The 19,315-nt window shown below is 41.3% G+C and overlaps 1 protein-coding gene across 19 annotated transcripts in view; it reads right to left on the minus strand.

Moving 5' to 3' along the window:
* The window catches only part of ZNF280D (zinc finger protein 280D), a 140,368-nt gene that overhangs the window by 32,038 nt on the left and 89,015 nt on the right, over nt 1-19,315 (minus strand). For 6 of the 19 annotated variants that reach the window (XM_039490747.1, XM_039490745.1, XM_039490746.1 and 3 more), the window contains 3 exons: nt 14,772-14,817; nt 11,703-11,758; nt 5,149-5,788 (listed from right to left, as the gene is read on the minus strand). In XM_039490747.1, the coding sequence (XP_039346681.1) occupies nt 5,149-5,788; nt 11,703-11,758; nt 14,772-14,817 (742 nt within the window). Of the gene's footprint in view, nt 1-3,978; nt 5,789-5,909; nt 6,052-8,510; nt 8,586-11,628; nt 11,759-14,771; nt 14,818-19,315 lie in introns of those variants that run through there. The other 13 variants (XM_039490751.1, XM_039490742.1, XM_039490757.1 and 10 more) reach the window with 10 other exon arrangements.

Genomic DNA, 19,315 nt, shown 5'->3' on the forward strand with positions numbered 1-19,315 from the left:
CCTCCCAAACCGCCAGAAGCAGAGGTGGAAGTAACTGGTCCCATCGGCGGAGATCTTCTTGGGGGAACTTGCGTAGCATGTCCTTAAGGGTCCGGTTAAACTGTTCAACCAATCCGTCGGTCTGGGGATGGTAGACCGACGTATGTAGTTGCTTGATCCCCAGAAGCTCACACGCCTGCCTTAACAGCCAAGAAGTAAAATTGGTGCCCTGGTCCGTGAGAATCTCCTGAGGCAGGCCTACACGGGTGAAGACCTTCACGAGCTCACCTGCGATGGTGTAGGCCGTGATGTTTCGGAGGGGGATTGCCTCGGGGAACCGGGTAGCATAATCCACCATGACCAATATATACTGAAACCCGGCAATGCTTTTGGGGAGAGGCCCCACCAGGTCCATGGCCACACGCTCAAAGGGGGTTTCGATCAAGGGCATGGGGACCAGGGACACCTTGGGGTTCTGTGCAGGAGCAGCCAACTGGCAGTCTGGGCAGGACTTACAGTAGTTCCTCTCCTCCTGGTGTATGCCCGGCCAGAAGAAGCGCATCAATATCCGGGACAGAGTCTTCTCGTGGCCCAGGTGTCCGGCCGCTGGGACATCGTGGGCTAGTTTCATGACAGCTCGCCGATGGCACTGGGGCACGAGGTGTTGGGTCTGGGACTCCCCCGTGCGGGGGTCCCTCTCAACCCGATAAAGGCGCTCCTGCCGCAGTTCAAAGTGTGGCCACTGGGCCGCCCGGTGTGGATCAATGACGGTCGACATTGTGGCCAAACTGCTTGTATGCCTGCTTGTATGCCTGCTTGAGTGTGGGATCGGCCCTTTGATCATGGCAAAAGTCACTGTGAAGCGAGGGCTCCCCAACAACTTCCGGGGGAGAGTGCTCCGATTCTCCCATCGGTTCGGTAGGGTCGGGTGCTTCCCGTTCCTCTTCCCCGGTCTCGGGGAGGTCTCCTTCCAAGACTGGCGTGACCCTCGGGTGTTCCCCGGTGTTGCAGCGGAGGACTTCTGGGAACTCTGGCCAGTCCCGCCCCAGGATCACTGGGTATGCAAGGCACGGGGCTAGACCCACCACCATCGGTCGGGTGACCCCATCTACTGTTAGCTGGGCTCGAGTACTGGGGTAGGGCCGTATGTCCCCGTGGATACACTGCAGCCGGATCATCCCCAGGCGGGCGTCGGCCTGGGGGCCTAAGTTTTGGCAGATCAGCGTCTCGCTGCAGCCTGAATCAATGAGGGCCACCGTTGGGTAACCCTCAATGACCACTGGCACTGTGATCTTGGCGGCTTGTGGACGTTGGGCACGGGCTTCCCCTGAGCAGACCTGGCCAAAGTTGCACTCCATCGCTGTGCAGCCCCGTTGTAAATGGCCATACACCCCGCAGGAAAAACAGGGCCCAAGGTCCGCCCGTCCCGGCCGTGGATGTGTTCCTGCGGCTCCCCGGGGAGGGCTCCGGTTGATCCCTCGAGCAACTGGAGAAGGTGCTGGAGCTTGTCACCCTGGGGCCTCTACTGTACGGGTTCGGGGCTCCGGACCCCGGGAGGAAACTCGTGAGTCAATCTGGGCGCCCTCCTCCTCTCTGGGTTAGGGTGCCCCACCCTGGGTGGGGCTGCTCGAATAGTCAGACCCACCAGTGCCTCAGCAGCTAGAAAGTCCTCCATCAGGGTGATGGTGGCGGCTAGTGTCGCAGGGCGATGGCGGAGGACCCAGGCCCTTCCTCGCGGCGAGAGTATGTGGATGAACTGTTCTAGCACGATTTGTTCGGTGAGCTCCTCCGGAGTTCGTCTTTCGGGCTGCAGCCACCGCTTGCATGCCTCCCTTAACTCCTGAGCCACCATCCAGGGCTGGGCCCCTGTGGGGTAGGCCAGGCTCCGAAACCGCTGCCGGAAGGTTTCCGGACTTACGTCCAGGGCATCTAAAATTGCCGCCTTTACTTGACTGTAGTCCCGTGCCGCATCCGTGGACAGGCCCCGATAGACCATCTGAGTGGTCCCAGTCAGGTACGGGGCCAGGAGGGTAGCCCATTGGTCTGGGGCCCATCCAGCGACGACTGCCACCCGTTCAAACGTTACGAGAAAGGCTTCTGGGTCGTCATTGGGGCTCATCTTCATTAGCCGAATAGGCGGGGCGTTGCCAGGTGGTCACGGGGGCCCCACCGGCTGGGGCTCGGCGGGACGGGGCAACAATGTCGCCAACTGCTGCAGGCATTGTTGCTGGTGGTCCCGGTTCTGGCATCCCAATTCCAGGATCAGCTGCTGCTGTTGCGTCCCAAGCTGCTGGACTAGTTGCTGCTGCTGCTGGAGCTGGGTGGCGGCCTGCTGCTGCTGCTGAAGCTGGGCCACCTGCTGCCGCTGTTGGTTCTCTGCCAAAAGTTTAATAAGCTTGTCCGTGTCCATGGCTGCCTCGGACAAGTCTCCTCAGATCCCTCCTCACAGGGATCAGGGTTCGGGACGGAGGCTCCCCACTTCTGGTACCACGTGTAAACGTCCGCTGTTGGGGTTCACCCCTCTCTGGGGTGGCTGGGAGCCAGGCCACCTCACTACACGAGTCCAGTTCTGTAGAGAACCAGTTTCTCCTCCCTTGGTTTTCACACCTCAACTGCTAGAACAGGGCCTCATCCTCCCTGATTGAACTAACCTCGTTATCTCTAGCCTGCTTCTTGCTTGCATATATATACCTGCCCCTGGAAATTTCCACTACTTGCATCCGACGAAGTGGGTATTCACCCACGAAAGCTCATGCTGCAAAATGTCTGTTAGTCTATAAGGTGCCACAGGACTCTTTGCTGCTTTTACAGAACCAGACTAACACGGTTACCCCTCTGATAATTAAAAACAAAGTTTCCAGTACTTATGGTTGAGGGAAAAAAACTTGAAAAATGTAGATCCCAAACACTCAAGAACAGGAAGGCAAGCAAAAAGAATCCAACATTTATTATTTTTCAAAGTCATGATTAAGGCTCATGTTTTTTGGAGTCTAGTGCACGATTTTGGAATGCTGGAGACTGGAAATACTGTTTATATTTAAATAGCACCAAGAGAAGTCTATCATCTAAGATAACTTACCTGTGAGCTGGCTGGTCTTGAGCTTTCTCAGTCACAGCAAGGCTAACTGTTTCTATGGGTACATCTACACTACCCGCCGATCGATCTATCGGGGATCGATTTATTGTATTTAGTGTAGGTGCGATAAATCAATCCCCGATCGCTCTGTTGTGAACTCCTGTACTCCACCGTGGTAAGAGGCGGAAGCAGAGTCGACGGGGGAGCAATAGCAGTCGACCCTGTGCCGTGAGGATGCGTGGTAAGTCGATCTAAGATACGTCGACTTCAGCTACACTATTCTTGTCGCTGAAGTTGCGTATTTTAGGTCAACCCGCCCCCTCTCCCCCCACTGTAGACCAGGCCTAACTGAGAGACTAACAAGGCCCAGGCTGCTAAACCAATGTACTTATTTAAACCCTTGCCAGTCCTGGCTAATGCTACATTGTGAGGCAATGGAATTTCCTCACAGGGACCAGTTTGGGTACTGTTGGCCAAGCAGAGTTCCTCCTCAAACTTCACTGCTTGCATCCGAAGAAGTGGGTATTCACCCACGAAAGCTCATGCTGCAAAACATCTGTTAGTCTATAAGGTGCCACAGGATTCTTTGCTGCTTCTACAGAACCAGACTAACACGGCTACCCCTCTGATACTCAAACTTCAAAGTAGCAGCATATCTTGTTCCAATATGTTGAAACAGGAATAATGTGTACGTATAGGCACTTGCTCATTAAATTTCAAAACAATTAAAATATTTCTCAACTCACTAATTTTAAGATGAAATCAAACAAGAATAGATGATAGCTTTTGGAACCTGCAACTAAATGTTTAAAGAAACTGAAAGACTATGTACAAACAAATTAATTACCTGAAAAGTAAAATTATTCACAAAGACAAATATTGTTGCAAATATTTACTCAAAAAAGTAATATTTACAGCAGCGTTTTAATAGCTATTCAAAACATTTAACATTCATTAAAAACAAAACTGAAAGAGTCAAATGCACATTGTAAAGGATTCAAATGGAGCATTTTAATGAAGTTTTGTTAATATTTCAAAGCAAGCTACTGTTAATCATATTATGCATTCCTATACCTAGCTGCTAGCTACATAGCCAAAAAAAAAAAAAGAGAACAAAAAACCTGCTGCAAAATCGTTTCAGCAGCCATCTTCTTGTATATAAGTTAGACTACAAAAAGTCCTGAAATCAAATTATACATCTCTGCTTTATATGCCCTTGAGTCTTTTTTGTAACAGTTAGCAAGCAGCAGCTGCAAAATGGCAGAATACACGCCTTTCTGTTTCCAGTTCATTTTTTTAAAACAGTTTCTGCATTAAACCGTACTTTGGTTTCACTTGAAGACCATTCATATGGGTCTATCACTAATAAAAAATCATTAAAACAACTGTAATGGCCTAACAGCTACAATACTTTGAGCAGTATTGCCCTACTTTATACAACTAGTACGTCAGGTAAATCTGCACAGCTTGCACACTGAGAAATCTCACATATATGTATTTATAATGTAATTTCCACTTTCACTGAAAGTTTAAGGTAAGTTTACAACCTGGCAAGATTACACCTGTACAGAGGTGCATAGATTCATTTAGTTCTGCTTACATGCTTTGACAGACAGGAATGTGACATCAAATCCAAAGTAGGTTTCTATTTATCCAAACTGTCAATAGGTGAATGCACCATTGTTGTGAGCATGTTCTATTTCAGCAGTCGGTTTACTTAATCCTTGTGATTCTAAGATTTCCACATGGTGATGACCTTCACACACAACAATAATCTCAATCTTTTGCTCTTGGGTAACAAACCACTTTACTGTAGGCAACATCATTGTGAAAATGATTTTTTTTCCATTTTCAAGTGCCAGACTAGTAAAACATATCCTCTTCCTATCTCTTGGAGATATATGCCAATGTGCTATTCTTTGTAATATTTTGTTACTAAACTGCTTCCTTCATATATAACATCTACCCTTTTATTTTTCTATCTTAATACTCTGAATCGGCATCAATAAGCATACGCATCAGGAATGGTCCATGGTGTTCTTACCATCATTTATATAGCATACTACTTTATACTGAATGAAGTTAGTTTAATTTCAGCTTGCTTCATTCTCATCTGTCTGGTTTACAGTTGTCTCCATTCTGCTAGGACTGCTTCCTTTAGGAATGTCATCTGTTTGTTCAGAAACTAGTTCAGCTTTCTTTGATGAAGGTGCAACATTACCTTTTTGAAGGATCTCAGTAGTTTCATGCTCAAGTACCTCTGATGGAGTCAAAGGCTCCAAATGAATACTGCCTTGCTCGCTAATGTCAGAACTAACAGATTCAGGTTCATCTCTTTTTCTCAAAAACTGCTCAAAACTAACATCTTCACCCAATGTCAGTTTTAAGTCCTTTGTGTTCAAAGCTGCATGCCTAGTTTCATCCAAGCTACCTTCTTTAGTCTGGTCATTCAAGATAGCATTCTCTGAACTTTGGCAAATTTTCAATTCAGTTTCATTACAAATATGTTTTTTTTGTTTGTCCTCTATGACTTGATCATTATTATCTGAAACACAACATACTGCTGTCTCACATGACGAGTTTCTTGAATAGTTGTCCTGGAGTACTAGATTGGAGTCATTTTCCATATTTGATGATGTACTTCCTTCACCCTTTTCAAATGATGAGCCATTGTTAGTTGGATTTCCATTGCATTCTTTTTTGGTTTCCTCTGAAGAGTCATTTGCTTGTCTGCTGGGAAAAAATATCCATTTATTTTTCAGCCATCATAACAAATGTTTTAACATAAAATTCTACTCTGCAAAGTGACTAAAAATGTCACTGTAGAGTTCCATACTTGTCATCTCTTACTGACCTTCATATCAAGTAGAAAGTGCCCCCACAACTGCTAGCCCTGCAAACTCTGTCTTGCATCTAACAGCTGAGTTCTTTCCTTCCTTCAAATCATCGCCAGTAATAAAGATCTTTCAGGCCAAATCAGGCCCTTATAGCTATACCTGTGCAACACAACGGTTTTTCAAATTATACTCTCAGTGACACCTATCATCACATTATCTGGACTGATGCAGGTATAACTGATTGGAATTTAGTAAATAATTCTGTAGATGTATCCAGTTCACTCCATCTTAGTCTGATTGGCTCTGCAGTGTTAATAGAAATACAAAGCAATAAAAACTTGTTTTTGTCATTAAAGTGAGCTGCTTTGAATCTTAATTCACACAGGGAGCAGACTACTGAGCAGAAAAGGTGGCATTTTACATCACTTTTCACAGTAAAATTATATTTTGAATTAAAAGAAAGGTACTGAATTATCTAAGCCAAGTCAAGGAAAACCTTTCCATATAAGTCTGTTTAGCTATTTATGCTAAAGGGACAATATTGGAACAAGAAAAAATGGATATAAACTGGTCACAAACTAATTCAGGATGGAAATTAGAAGACGGTTTCTAACCATCGGACATTCTGGAACAGCCTACAATAGGAAAGTGGGGGCAAGCAACTTAATTAGTTTTAAGAGAACTGGACAAATTTATGAGTGCTATTGTGTAATAGATTTGCTTGTGATGGGGAAAGGCGGGGGGGGGGGCAGGGCTCAACAGTTGCAGGGTTCACTTCTGGTTTACGTGTTATGTTCCTAAAAGTTCATGCTTCAGGGTTTCAGCCAGCCACCGGCAGGGGTCATGAAGGTATTCCCTCTCAAAGTATTCTGGGAGGGTTTTTTTTTCCCTATCTCCTTCCTCTGAAGCATCAGGAATGGCTGCCGCAGGAAATAGAACATTGGGTGAGGTGGGCCTGGGCTTTAAGATGGCACCAAGCATTATCTTTGTCTGGTGCTTGGATAGCTGATTCTTGCTCACGTGCTCAGGGTCTAACTGATCGCCATACACAGGGTTGGGATGGAATTTCCTGCCCAAGTCAGATCGGCAATGATCTCGGGTTTTTTTCACCTTCCTCTGCAGAGTGAGAGTGTGGGTAACTTGCCAGGATTATCTGGGAATATCTCATTTAATCATTTCCCTGCCATTGCAGGGGCCTCAACCATTGGTGCACCTTGGTCACCCCTATTCTCTGCCTCAGGCGCATAATATTTTAATCTCTTATGGGTCTCATTTAGTTTGGGCTCATTTTCATCGTTGGGTTTAACGTGTGAGTGGTAGGTGGTGTTGGTGGCCTGTACACAGGAGGATAGAACAGATGACCTAGTAGTCCCTTCTGCCCTTAAAACTCTATGACTCCATAATAAAATCCAAGCCATAACATAGGTAAGGTTTATATACGAAGTTGATATTAGCTGCACTTTATATTACTGTATCTTTTTTAAAAATCAGATGCACTGCTCTAAAATAGCCAGGGAAATCAATATTCCCCAAATAAAAACTCAATTACATACTTAGAACTCAACATGTACATACAAAACCCTCAAATACTCAGAGAAGATCGGATTTTTTTTTAGTCAAATCCCTAAATTTATCTGCTCATATTTTTGGTTCTGAGAGTTGATGATTCAAGTAGGACCCAGTTCTGAACGTTGCTTCTCATTTATTATAGGAACACCAACGTCCATCATATACTTGCACTGAGGGAATTCTGGTCTCCATTCAGAGGTTTATTTTGCTGAAAAGGTTTTACTTAATTCCTAGCACCCCTAAAAGAAAACTAAAATCTGAAAAAAGCCCAGACTGCCAAAAACTTTGAACGTGATGGACAGATTAAAAAGAAAGATGAAGGAACTACAGTTAGACTATTTTCAAGTTTAATTTGTATTTAAAAGGCTACCATTACTCTCAATTTAGCTTTTAAAAATCTAAAACTTAAATTGAAATCAATCCATGAACTCTGATATACAGCCAAGAGATGTGTGAGGGATGGTGGGTGAGGAGGTGATTCTGATTAAAAGCTGAAGTATTATTCTAGCCCAAATATTATTTATTACAAAACTGAGACGTTGCTCTGCTTTCAAGTTTTACTTTCACTTAAGAAGCTACACCAGGAATATTTATTAAAAAAAACAAAAGCAAAGTGAACTTTCTTGTTCAGGATATAAAACTGATAAGAATTCAGCAACCAATGATATTTATCCAGATACTAGAAACAGCAGAGCCAGTTGTAATGTAAGCATCCCAACACTGCCACACCAATGTGTTTCACTCATACTCTGGAGGGATTCATTCAGAAACTGCCCATTAAAACCCTTCCTCCACTGAGATTGCCAACAAAGGTTAAATTTATATTTCATTTTTATAAAATGCACTGTAACATGTCTAAACCTCTACATAAAAAATGTAACATACAATTTTTGCTTATTGTTTAAGAGCCTTCAAGGAAAGGACCTTCTTCCAAAACAAATAAATTCCTACCCTACCCCAGCTCTTCCAGGAAAGGTCTGAGAAAAGAGGTTTGCATGAGCTAGTGGATGCAACATGTTCCAGAGTTAAGGACTCTACATTCAAAATACCATATCATCTGTGTCTTGATGCTTAAAATCTAGGGTTTCTTAGCATGTTTGCTCCAGTTGACCGTGACCACACTGCTGGAACAAGAAAAGAAAGATTGTCTCTCAGATAATCAAGACTTAAGTCATGTACAGGTTTACAGATTGAAGTTAATGCCTATAATTGTATTCACAAGTTAAATGAAAGCTATGACAGTTCCTGGAGAAATGGTGTAATATATTTGCTATAGCTAATACTGCCTAACAAGCTAGCACACTCACTCTGGACCAGCTGTAGCTACAAAGTGACGAAAAAAGATACTCCATACTGATCCACCTGGGATTCCAAGAGCACGCAGGAGTATGAAAACAGGTCCAAAGTGAGAACCTCTTAAAATGTGAATATACCCTCAATAAAATGGGAAAGACCCATCACTCCAAGCTCTCAAAATCTCAAATATCCCTCGAGCATCAAATTCTCCACCTTTTCCAGACTGAACCCCTATGAATTTGCTTTGATCCAAGCTCAATTTTGGCCAGGCACTGGAAAGCAGCCTATGCATCATTTGATACTGATGAAGAAATAGATAAAGCTGTGTGCCATCAGCACACTGACAAATTTATATATCCTTCACTAGTTTATTTATACATGTTGAACTGAAGGGTGTAAGATTAACAATAATTTTGCAAATTCACTGAAAAAGACCTCTTGCAGCAAAGGAATTTAGTTACCCAAAACAAATGGTGATCTCTCAAATAAAAAGACACACAATGCCTCTAAAGCAATACCATCTACCTTGACCAAGGATTGCAGATGAGTCAACAAAACCGAACGGTTTGTGACAAATTAGGACATTGAGTCAAAAATATTATTTGGTATTGAGAAATAAATATGAAAAATAGTCATTTTGTTAGTAAGGCTGTGGCTGAAAAAGAATAGCTTTCTGTCTGATACTTCAGGGAATGAAACACCAATACTCCTGTGAAATATTCCTGTATGCTAACTATTTTGACAAATGTGTATGTAAAGAAACAGCTAACTGTAGATGTGAGGAAAAAAGAGGAAAAACTGCAATTTTCCAGAGAGAAGGAAGGTTTTGAGTAAATACAGTTAGCCAGCTGGTTACCCTACAATGAAAACAAGTATTCACTTCCTGGAGTTGTACGCTTGCATAACCCTTCGTGTCAAGATGAGAATACCAAGAATGCACTATGGTAATGAGCAAGTTGACACATGGCCCTAAAGTAGCCAGTTTTGACAATAAGAGGAATCCAAAATCAGGGGCTAACCTAAGACATAAGTTAAAGAGCCACTGAGAGGATAAGACTAACAGCTTAGAGAAACAGAGTTACAGAACTCTAGAGATTTGAAGTGGTGTTGTTGTTTTTAAATCTCTCTTGTAATTTTAAGGATTTGGGTCTCGCTAGGGGATACTAGGGAAACAACTCTACGTATACTTGCTTTCTGAAACATTTATGAGTTCATTTGATCTTCTCTTTGTTTTATTTAGAACATTTTGGGATTTTTCATTTTCTGGGAAAATTCCTATAGTCTGTCCCAAGGAAAGGTAAACCACTCTCTTGTTTGAGAGAAGAGATATAACAAGGGAATGGGTTTTATGGTCATGCTTGAGTTCTCACTCAAAAGCCTGACTATGGAGCCATGTTAAAACTTTGGCTGAATTGTGAAACATGGGAAAAAAATAGACCATTGATGAGTCTGAGAGAGCAAGGTGACTTGAGCAATGGTATCAAGGGCTGCTGATGAAACTAAAAAGGATCAGTATGGACTCCTGACAACTGCCAGTCGCCAGGAGGATATTGTCAACAAACAAAACTAGTCAATGCTATGTTATATCTTGGCTTAAAATCAAACAGAGATAAACAAAATTTGGAGGATTAAAAAATGATTGATACCAGAGGTACCTTGCCCCAGTTTTCTATATTTTTAAAAAATACAATCATAGTGGTAGTTTTCATCATGTTGAGATCTGCGCACTAGGAACTAGACGGAGACAACCAACTCATTTCCTCTAGGCCACTTAACTATTTTCAAACTTGAATAGATGTGTCATTACAAAGCAGAAATTTGCAACAAATACAGATGGGGAGGCAGGGAGAAGCTAGTAAATATGATACACAATTGTCTAATGTACCAAGATTAGAATGATTTACTACTGCCCTGGGATGGATTTGAACCAGTGATCTAGCAAAGGAGAGGCTTTGTAGTCATTGCTAAACCTGAGCCATCCAGTTCCCATTATTAAGCAAGCATTTTAAGTGAAAGTAAAATTTCAGAGGATCAGACATACCTCAGAAGTGGTCTTTGGTATGACCAGAGGAGGGAAAAGCAAGGGAGAACATTTTATGTATGGAAAAGTAACTGTCAGGCTTTTGTATTAAAGCTTACAGTACATACAGTCTTTAAAAAACAAGACATTGCAAATGTGTACGAATGTAGGTAGAAATTTGTGGCAAACAACTTTTAAGGACTACTTCAGGACCATGGTTTTGTAAATTAATAACTGCAATAGGCTACTTCAGGATGATAATTTTGGTGTAATAATTCACATTTTGTACAAATGAACTGTTCCAACAACCTTTTGCCCAGAACAAAATGTACATTATTTCACAACTCATGCCAAGTTTTACTGATTCACAGATTTTTATTTAACCAGTCTGAATTAATGTTAGCAATGTGTGTGTATTGCTGTATGTTACATTAATTACCCAACAAGTTCACATATGTATCTTTTCACAAGTGTGAAAATGTTTTTAAGAAGCCATACTGATGTTTTTTAAAACATTTATTATTTAATTACAGTGCATGTTCCCGAATTTTAACCCTCTACTTTTTCCCCTGAAAATGCCCTTACTATTCAGATTCATTAATATAATAAATAATCCTTCTTTTCAGTATTTTGTACATGTCTTTTGGTAGAATTATTTTTTGAATGTTGACTATATGTTTACAAATATTAAGGCTTTAAATTTTGTAATAAATACACAAATTTTGGAGCCTGAGAGCCCAAGTTCCACGTCTTGTTGAGTAAATACACAACATCTGCTATTTAAAAATTACTTTCTACCATAAAAAATTAACAGTATGCAAATACTAGTTAAAATATTTTCTCCCAATTACCTGAGAAATAACACAGCACATGTGTTATTTTATGTACTTGAATTTCAAGAGATGCAGCTGTTCCTTATATTTACCTTTCAAAAGTCGATGTTTCTGTTTTTTCTTCAGGCAAACTAGGTCTTGAATTTTGCTGTAATAATTAATGATATTTTTTTATTTTACATCCATGACCAACTGATTATACTACAGTGCAGCAGAAAGAATTTTACCCTGTTATTTCCCCAGATCTGCAAGTTAGTAGGGATCCAGTGGACAGCTTAGTACAGACACTTGCAACTAGTCTTCCAAGTTAAGAAAAAGTAGATCACATTTTGGCACACATTTCTGTGACCCTTATTCATATACGTAGACCCACTCACAACTCACTTGAGTAGGGTCTGCAGAACTGAGTCCCCACAGTTGTTCATTTGGAGGAAGAATATCAAGACTGAACTACAGATTTGTTGACCATCAGTGGAAGACAAAAGTGAAGTTAATGCAATTTAAAGTATTACACACGACTTCCTGGACAGTATCTATTGGAGATGTATTAGATAAGGAAGACTGACATACAAATTTATCTCATATATAACTGTAAGGCTCTGGTTGTAAGTGCTTAGTGTGATAGCTTTATAGGAGAACAAATTGTCCACTATCATAACTTAATAGGATAAGTGATTTTTCAGCACTGGAAGGCATAATAAAAATGAGCTAATTCTTTCATGTATAAAATAACTAATTGTAAAAAAGTAAAAGAGTGCTCCAATGATGGTATTTGGAAATGGCCAAAGTAGTCTAATAAAAGCATCTGCCATAATGCAGACCCTTAGGCCCATGCAAAGCCCCATTGAAGTCAATGAAGGGCCAGGGCCTAAAATGACAAAATTAGGCAATTTAATTCATAATGGTCACTGTTCAAAATTATAAATGGATTTTGAATTTAAAATTAAAAATTGTTAATGTGTAATGTTCAGAAAAGTATCCTAAATTTCTATTATTTGTACTGCACTTTGTTTTTAGTCAAATAGTTTTTTCTTTTTTGTTTTTGTATTGTATACTACTTGTATATGTATTTTGTAGTGTAACATACAATACATATGGGGATCTGTTTACTCTGCTACAATGAGACCAAATTCTACAGCAAACATCTTCAGATTCCATGGCAATGTTAATCTGTTCTAAATAGCTTTCATTCTGATCCCTTCACTCATATTAAAAAAACAAAACAAAACCACACAATGATGGCTCATACTCACTGACCTAAAATTATTTCCAACAAAGATTATCTTCAACTATGGATTTTTCACTATGTCCTGCAGGTGACTTGGCTCCACTCTCCATGCCTCAGATCCCATGATGATTTACCACTGGCCTGCTACAGAACCTCCTTCCCCACCCATGTCTACCTAGGAAGGGGTGAGCTTATAGATAACTTCAGCAACTCATCTCCCTTTGATGTTCTCAAGGCAACCTAGCTGGCCAGCCTATGCTTTTGGTTCCCCAAGATCCAGGCTGTAAATTAGACTCCAGCTCTAGTCTCTGACCCCGTTATCTAATATTATCAAACAGAGCAGAAAGCATGCACTATAACCCAGTTAACTCCTCCTGACAGAAAAACTAGAGAGCAAAATACAGCTGCAGTCAGATCCAGGCAGAGCAAGTATATGAAACAAAATGTCGAGCACCTGGCTGCAGCAAAATTTAAAACATTTCATGCCACTGGGGAAAAATAACCAATTCCACAGCTATAGGATCAGAATCCAAGAGGCCCTAACAAAGCTGAAGGGGCAGGTCATATCTCTGAGGGCTGCTTCAGGCTCTCTGCAAACCTCAAAGAAATGGTCTGCAGTTTGTTCATCTTTTCAGTGTAATGCATCTTCTGCAATCTTTGCCTGGAAGTTGAAGCTAGACAGTCAGACTGGAAATAAGGTGTAAATTTTTAACAGTGAAGGTAACCACTGGAACAATTTACCAAGGATCATGGTGGATTCTACATCACTGGCACCTTTTAAAATCTAGATTGAATGTTTTTCTAAAATATATGCTCTAGGAATTAATTTGGGGAAGCTCTATGGCCTGTACTATACAGGAGGTCAGACTAGACGATCACAATGGTCCATTCTGGCTTTGGAATCTATGAAAAAAATCATAAGGGCTAGAAATTTAATTTTTGTTTTTAAATGAAAGCAGAGGTTCTAGAGCACAATTCTGCAGGGCAATTGGGTGAATTCCACAGCAAATTCCACGCTGCTGAATCCTGGAATACATGAGGCCCTATTATACACATGTAAAATACATTCTTAATATTCTGTATCAACAATATTTAATGAAAACATACAAAGAAAACGCTGGAGAACCTTAAGAGAGGCACATTTCTGTCCCCAAACCCAGGAGATCCACTACGGTTCTATAGGAAACAAGTACTAATTACAAACAGGGTCTGTGCCAGGTCCTAGGCCTTTCCCTCCACCCACTGGAAGAGTGGGGTTTCTGTAACTGCAGATTCTCTTTTCTGAAGAGTCTCAACAGGGCAAGCGGGAGAATAATGTCCATTATTCCACCAAGTATGACCACTACTCTGCAAATCCCAACCCACAGGAGAACGTTCTGCAGGGTGTTAAGGAAGTGAGAGTGGGTGGTACGAGAACGTATATGTGATAGACTCCAACTACTCCCTTCCACACAGACCAGGGCAGAGCTGTGAGCAGATCTGGGAAAAGCAGTCTAGAGTAGCAAAGGAATGACTGAAGTTTTTTTAAAACATTTTTAGTTTTAACTATGCCAAAAAGAGTGCAATTTTTTAAAAAAAGTCACTTTCTCATGTCTATTAAGTCTATGCAGTATACATAAGGCAACTAACAATGGCTTCATTAGACTGGCATTTCACTCCAATCAGTATTTGAATGCCAATTGGAAGTTTCTAGATATAGCAAATTTAAAGGACATTGAGTGGAGGGACATTTTAGTTATGTCATTTGAAATCAGATGACAATGCAGGACAAGGCTTGATTCTTCAAAACAAATGTGTCTCCTGGGCATACTAACCTAATTATACAGCAGTGCGTACATATGTATTTAAGTAGTATCTTCCCAGTTGGTTAACCATTATAGACATTCAAAATTATTTTGTATACAGACATCTTTAGACTATAATAAAATATTACCTCAGACTTTGAAATCTCCACCAGAGAGAGAGAAGTTGCCTTTAACCTAGTGAATAATGAATTAAGATTGAGTTTTCATACTGTACTATTAATATTAAAAATAGAGGTGAAAATAGGACAAATATTATACTGACAATAAGAAAAATACCACACCAACTTGAAATCTATTTTTATTGTTAAAATGGATCTGAGTTGGCTTAAAATCTATTTCATATTTTAACATCCCAAAACATTTATTGTATACATGTAGTAAGTTGTACACAAACTTGTTTCGTGTGACCCTTTCCCATTTATTTCATTGATGGAAAAAAGGAAAGTAATAATCTCACAAAACTTCAAGAAATACTGTTCTGCTAATAGTTGCTGTAAGTCTATTTGATGATAGATGATGCATCTTTCCCACAATCAACCTCTCAAACTATGACCGAATCATCGTTTTAACCAAATAAATTCCTAAGATTTATATATAAAAGTAGCTATATTTTACAAAGTGAAAACATGTTTCTCTCATACAGCTACAAAACGACATTAAAGAGAAACATTCCTACAGCAAAATTGTTGCATACGTCTTTCTTAAATTGTATAATTTATTGCATCCAATAGCTCAGAATAAAGTTTTTTTTGGAATGTTGTAAAATGTTGAAACTGACCTTCAACTATCACTTAGAGGATATTCTTTCCCCAAAATATCTTCACAAGCACAATCCATACAATAGATGGCTACAAATTATTTAAATTTATTGACTTCTAAACCCACATTAATTAAACAGCTTATCACAACATCACCCTGATTGATTTTCTGTGTTTATATGAGAAAATGCTACTGCAGAGAGAGCAAGAAGTACATATGTCCTATAAAACCTTGTTAAGTCATCAGTTTTAATATAAAATCTAACCTTTCAAAGGCTTTTTGTTTTAGAAATTGCTTGTGGCCATATCTTCTTTGTTGATGCTGCATTAAAGTCAATTTTAATCAGCTGACGTATGGTGCTGTTTCTATCAGACCCGAGTAGTAATGTTATTAATCATGAATTAAATTATTCATGACCTCAGTGAGGCTTAATGACTGCTTCTACAATGTGCAATATACCTTGCATAAGAAACAGTAATTTCAATTTTATGAAAAACAGATAACACCAGCACTATGACTGATGTCATTTAGCCTAATTGCTGTTCTACTATTGACTAATACAAGAAAAAACAGTGTTAATAAACACCATTTCAATAATCTGTAAACATTCTCTATGGACACATCATAAGACTTACATTTATTAATAACAACACCCTGGTAGGTATTAATAATGACTTTGCTAGTATTATGCAAATCCATTTATGATTATTTATTACATCCTGATTTATGATATAGAATGTGGTATATATATATTCAAGGGGACCAAAGATCATACTGTTTTTTGTAGCACTTAGCATTATATTAATGTAAAATTAATTAACAATGAGAAAAACAGTAAATTAAGAGTTAAGATTGTGTACGATAAATGACGCACTAAAACCACTCTTTTCAGTCAGGGATTTAGAATACTCTGAAGTATTTAATCATGAGTAGGAACACCAATAAAAAATGAAGTGGCATCTCTCTACTACTTGGCTTAGCTTCATTGCTTTAATGATTTCTATGTGAGAATATAATAAATGTGGTTTTAATAATGATTTATCTAAAGCACAGACAATAGTTAGAAAAATGTGGTCAAAAGGCCAGACCAATTTAAATACCACAAAGATATAGTTGTTGATTCTCTTCTGAGTGGAGTCAGTGGGGGTTCTGCCACTAATTTCAATACTTGTTTACAGTATCTTTACTCCCTACTAGATCAAACTCCTTAAAGACTAACGGATTTATTTGGGCATAAGCTTTCGTGGGTAAAAAACCACTGCGGGTGCGGTGCCGTGGCGGGGTCCTGGAGTGAGACTACGAAGGGGAATGGCATCGATGTTCATGTCACGAGTGGCTATGGTAGCCCCTCAGAGACGAAGATGACCTTTGGTGTCGTCTGTCTTGGTCTTGACAGGGCCTGCTCCTCGAGGCGGAGCGGTGCCTGGAGCCTCTGTCAGTCAGAACCCAGCCAGACAACCTGGTGGGGGTCGACGGTGACCAGTGTGGACTACACATGGGGCAGAGACTGGGTGGCGAATGGCGTCAGGAACATTCCCTCAACCGCAAACTGTACCGAGCCGGGGGTGACTGCGGAGATACCAGCAGTGGCTTGCCTCTGGACCGTGGAGCCAGCATTGGTGGTGCCCAGGTAATGGCATGGACATAACGTCCCGAGCCGCTTGCAGGGCCTCCGGCGTGGAGGGCATCCGGACATCTGGGGAAGCCTGCTCCAAATGGGCTGGGCTAATCTGCTTGACCTGAGTTGGAGGCCTCGAGGCTGACGGGGACCGAGGACTGCCCAACATGGGCCTAGCCTCTCCCCTGGTTTTGCTCCAGTGCTGCGGCGGAGAAGGCCTCTTCTGAGCCTTCTTGGCGTGCCCTGGGGACGGGGAGCGGTGCCGACTGGTAGATGGCACCGATGGGTCACCACGCACAGACACCGCGGTACCCGGTGCCAACTTGGAGTGGTGTGCCGGAGTTGGGGTCAACGCTGACTCCATCAGGATAGCCCAGAGCCAAATGTCTCTCTCTCTCTTGGTCCGAGTCTTGAAAGACCTGCAAATCTTGAAGCGATTGCTGAGATGGGTTTCACCCAGACAGCGTAAACAGTCTGTGTGTGGATCACTCACTGGCATCAGTCATCTACAAGTGTCATACAACTTAAAACCTGGGGCACGGGGCATGCCCCGGCACGGGCTCACTAAACTAAACTAATCTAACTACTTCAACTACAGGTATTACTACACCAAACGAACAAGAGTTCTGGAGGAAAGCTGCAGACGAGCTGGAGCAGAGCAATTCTGAAGCACTTTCACTGGTGGCAAGAAGGAACTGAGGGTGGGGGGAACGCACAGCACCCCTTATACTGCACCATGGAGGCACCACTCTAGGGGTTGCTAGGGGTACTTCTAGGGGAAAAACTTCTGGCACCGGTGCACATGGTGAGCACACACCCCTACTGTGGAATACACATGAGCAATCACTCAAAGAATAGGGAAATACAACCTAGATAGAGCTACTATACACTGGGTGCATAACTAGTTGGAAAACCGTTCCCAGAGAGAAGTTATCAATGGTTCACAGTCAAGCTGGAAGTGCATATCGAGTGGGGTCCCACTGGGATCAGTTCTGGGTCTGATCTGTTCAATATCTTTATCAATGATTTAGATAATGGCATAGAGAGTACACTTATAAAGTTTGCAGATGATACAAAGCTGAGAGGGGTTGCAAGTACTTTGGAGGATAGGATTAAAATTCAAAAAGATCTGGACAAACTAGACAAATGCGCTGAAGTAAATAGGATGAAATTCAGTAAGGACAAATGCAAAGTACTCCACTTAGGAAGGAACAATCACACATACAAAATGGGAAGTGACTGCCTAGGAAGGAGTACTGCAGAAAGGGATCTGGAGGTCATAGTGGATCACAAAGTAAATACCAGTTAACAGTGTAAAGAAAAAGAAACTGTTGCAAAAAAAGAAACATCATTCTAGGATGTATTAGCAGGACTGTTGTAAGCAAGACACAAGTAGTAATTCTTCCGCTCTACTCCATGCTGATTAGGTCTCAACTGGAGTATTGTGTCCAGTTCTGCGCACCACATTTCAGGCAAGATGTGGACAAATTGGAGAAAATCCAGAGAAGAGCAACAAAAATTATTAAAGGTCTAGAAAACATGACGTATGAGGGAAGATTGAAAAAACTGGATTTGTTGAATCTGGAGAAGTGAAGAGAAGATAGAGGGGACATGATAACAGTTTTCAAGTACATAAAAGGCTGTCACAAGGATAAGGGAGATAAATTGTTCTCATTAATCTCTGAAGATAGGACAAGAAGCAATGGGCTTAAATTGCAGCAAAGACGCTTTGGGATGGATATTAGAAAAAACTTCCTAACAGGGTAGTTAAACACTGGAATAAATTGCCTAAGGAGGTTATAGAATCTCCATCATTGGAGATTTTTAAGAGCAGATTAGACAAACATCTGTCAGGGACGGTCTAGATAATACTTAGTCCTGCCATGAGTGGAGGGGACTGGACTAGATGAACTCGAGGTCCCTTCCAGTATGATGATTCTATAATATTAAAGATTTCATCCATGAACACTAAACTATGTGATGTTTCCAATAATTTGAAGAAATGTAGTATCAATCTTAAATCTTTTAGGGCCAAATTCACAAGTATGTTCTGACAGCTTTAAGCCATTCTCCTGAAAAACTCATGAAGAAGTGTTCTCTTCAAAATGGCCATTACCTCACTGTTCCCAACTGAAGAGAAGCCCAGCTCCCCCTCTAGGAATCTGTCAGTTTCCTGTGCTCTCAAGAGGTAAATAGGAGCACTGCGTGCAGATACAGGCCTATGGCCCGAGTCCCACTGAGAACAACAGGAGAAGATGGCTATTTTGAGAGATGACTGTTCTTTGTGCACTTCTC

This window comes from Mauremys reevesii, linkage group 10 (assembly GCF_016161935.1).
Source record: "Mauremys reevesii isolate NIE-2019 linkage group 10, ASM1616193v1, whole genome shotgun sequence".
In the NCBI taxonomy this organism is placed as follows: domain Eukaryota; kingdom Metazoa; phylum Chordata; order Testudines; family Geoemydidae; genus Mauremys; species Mauremys reevesii.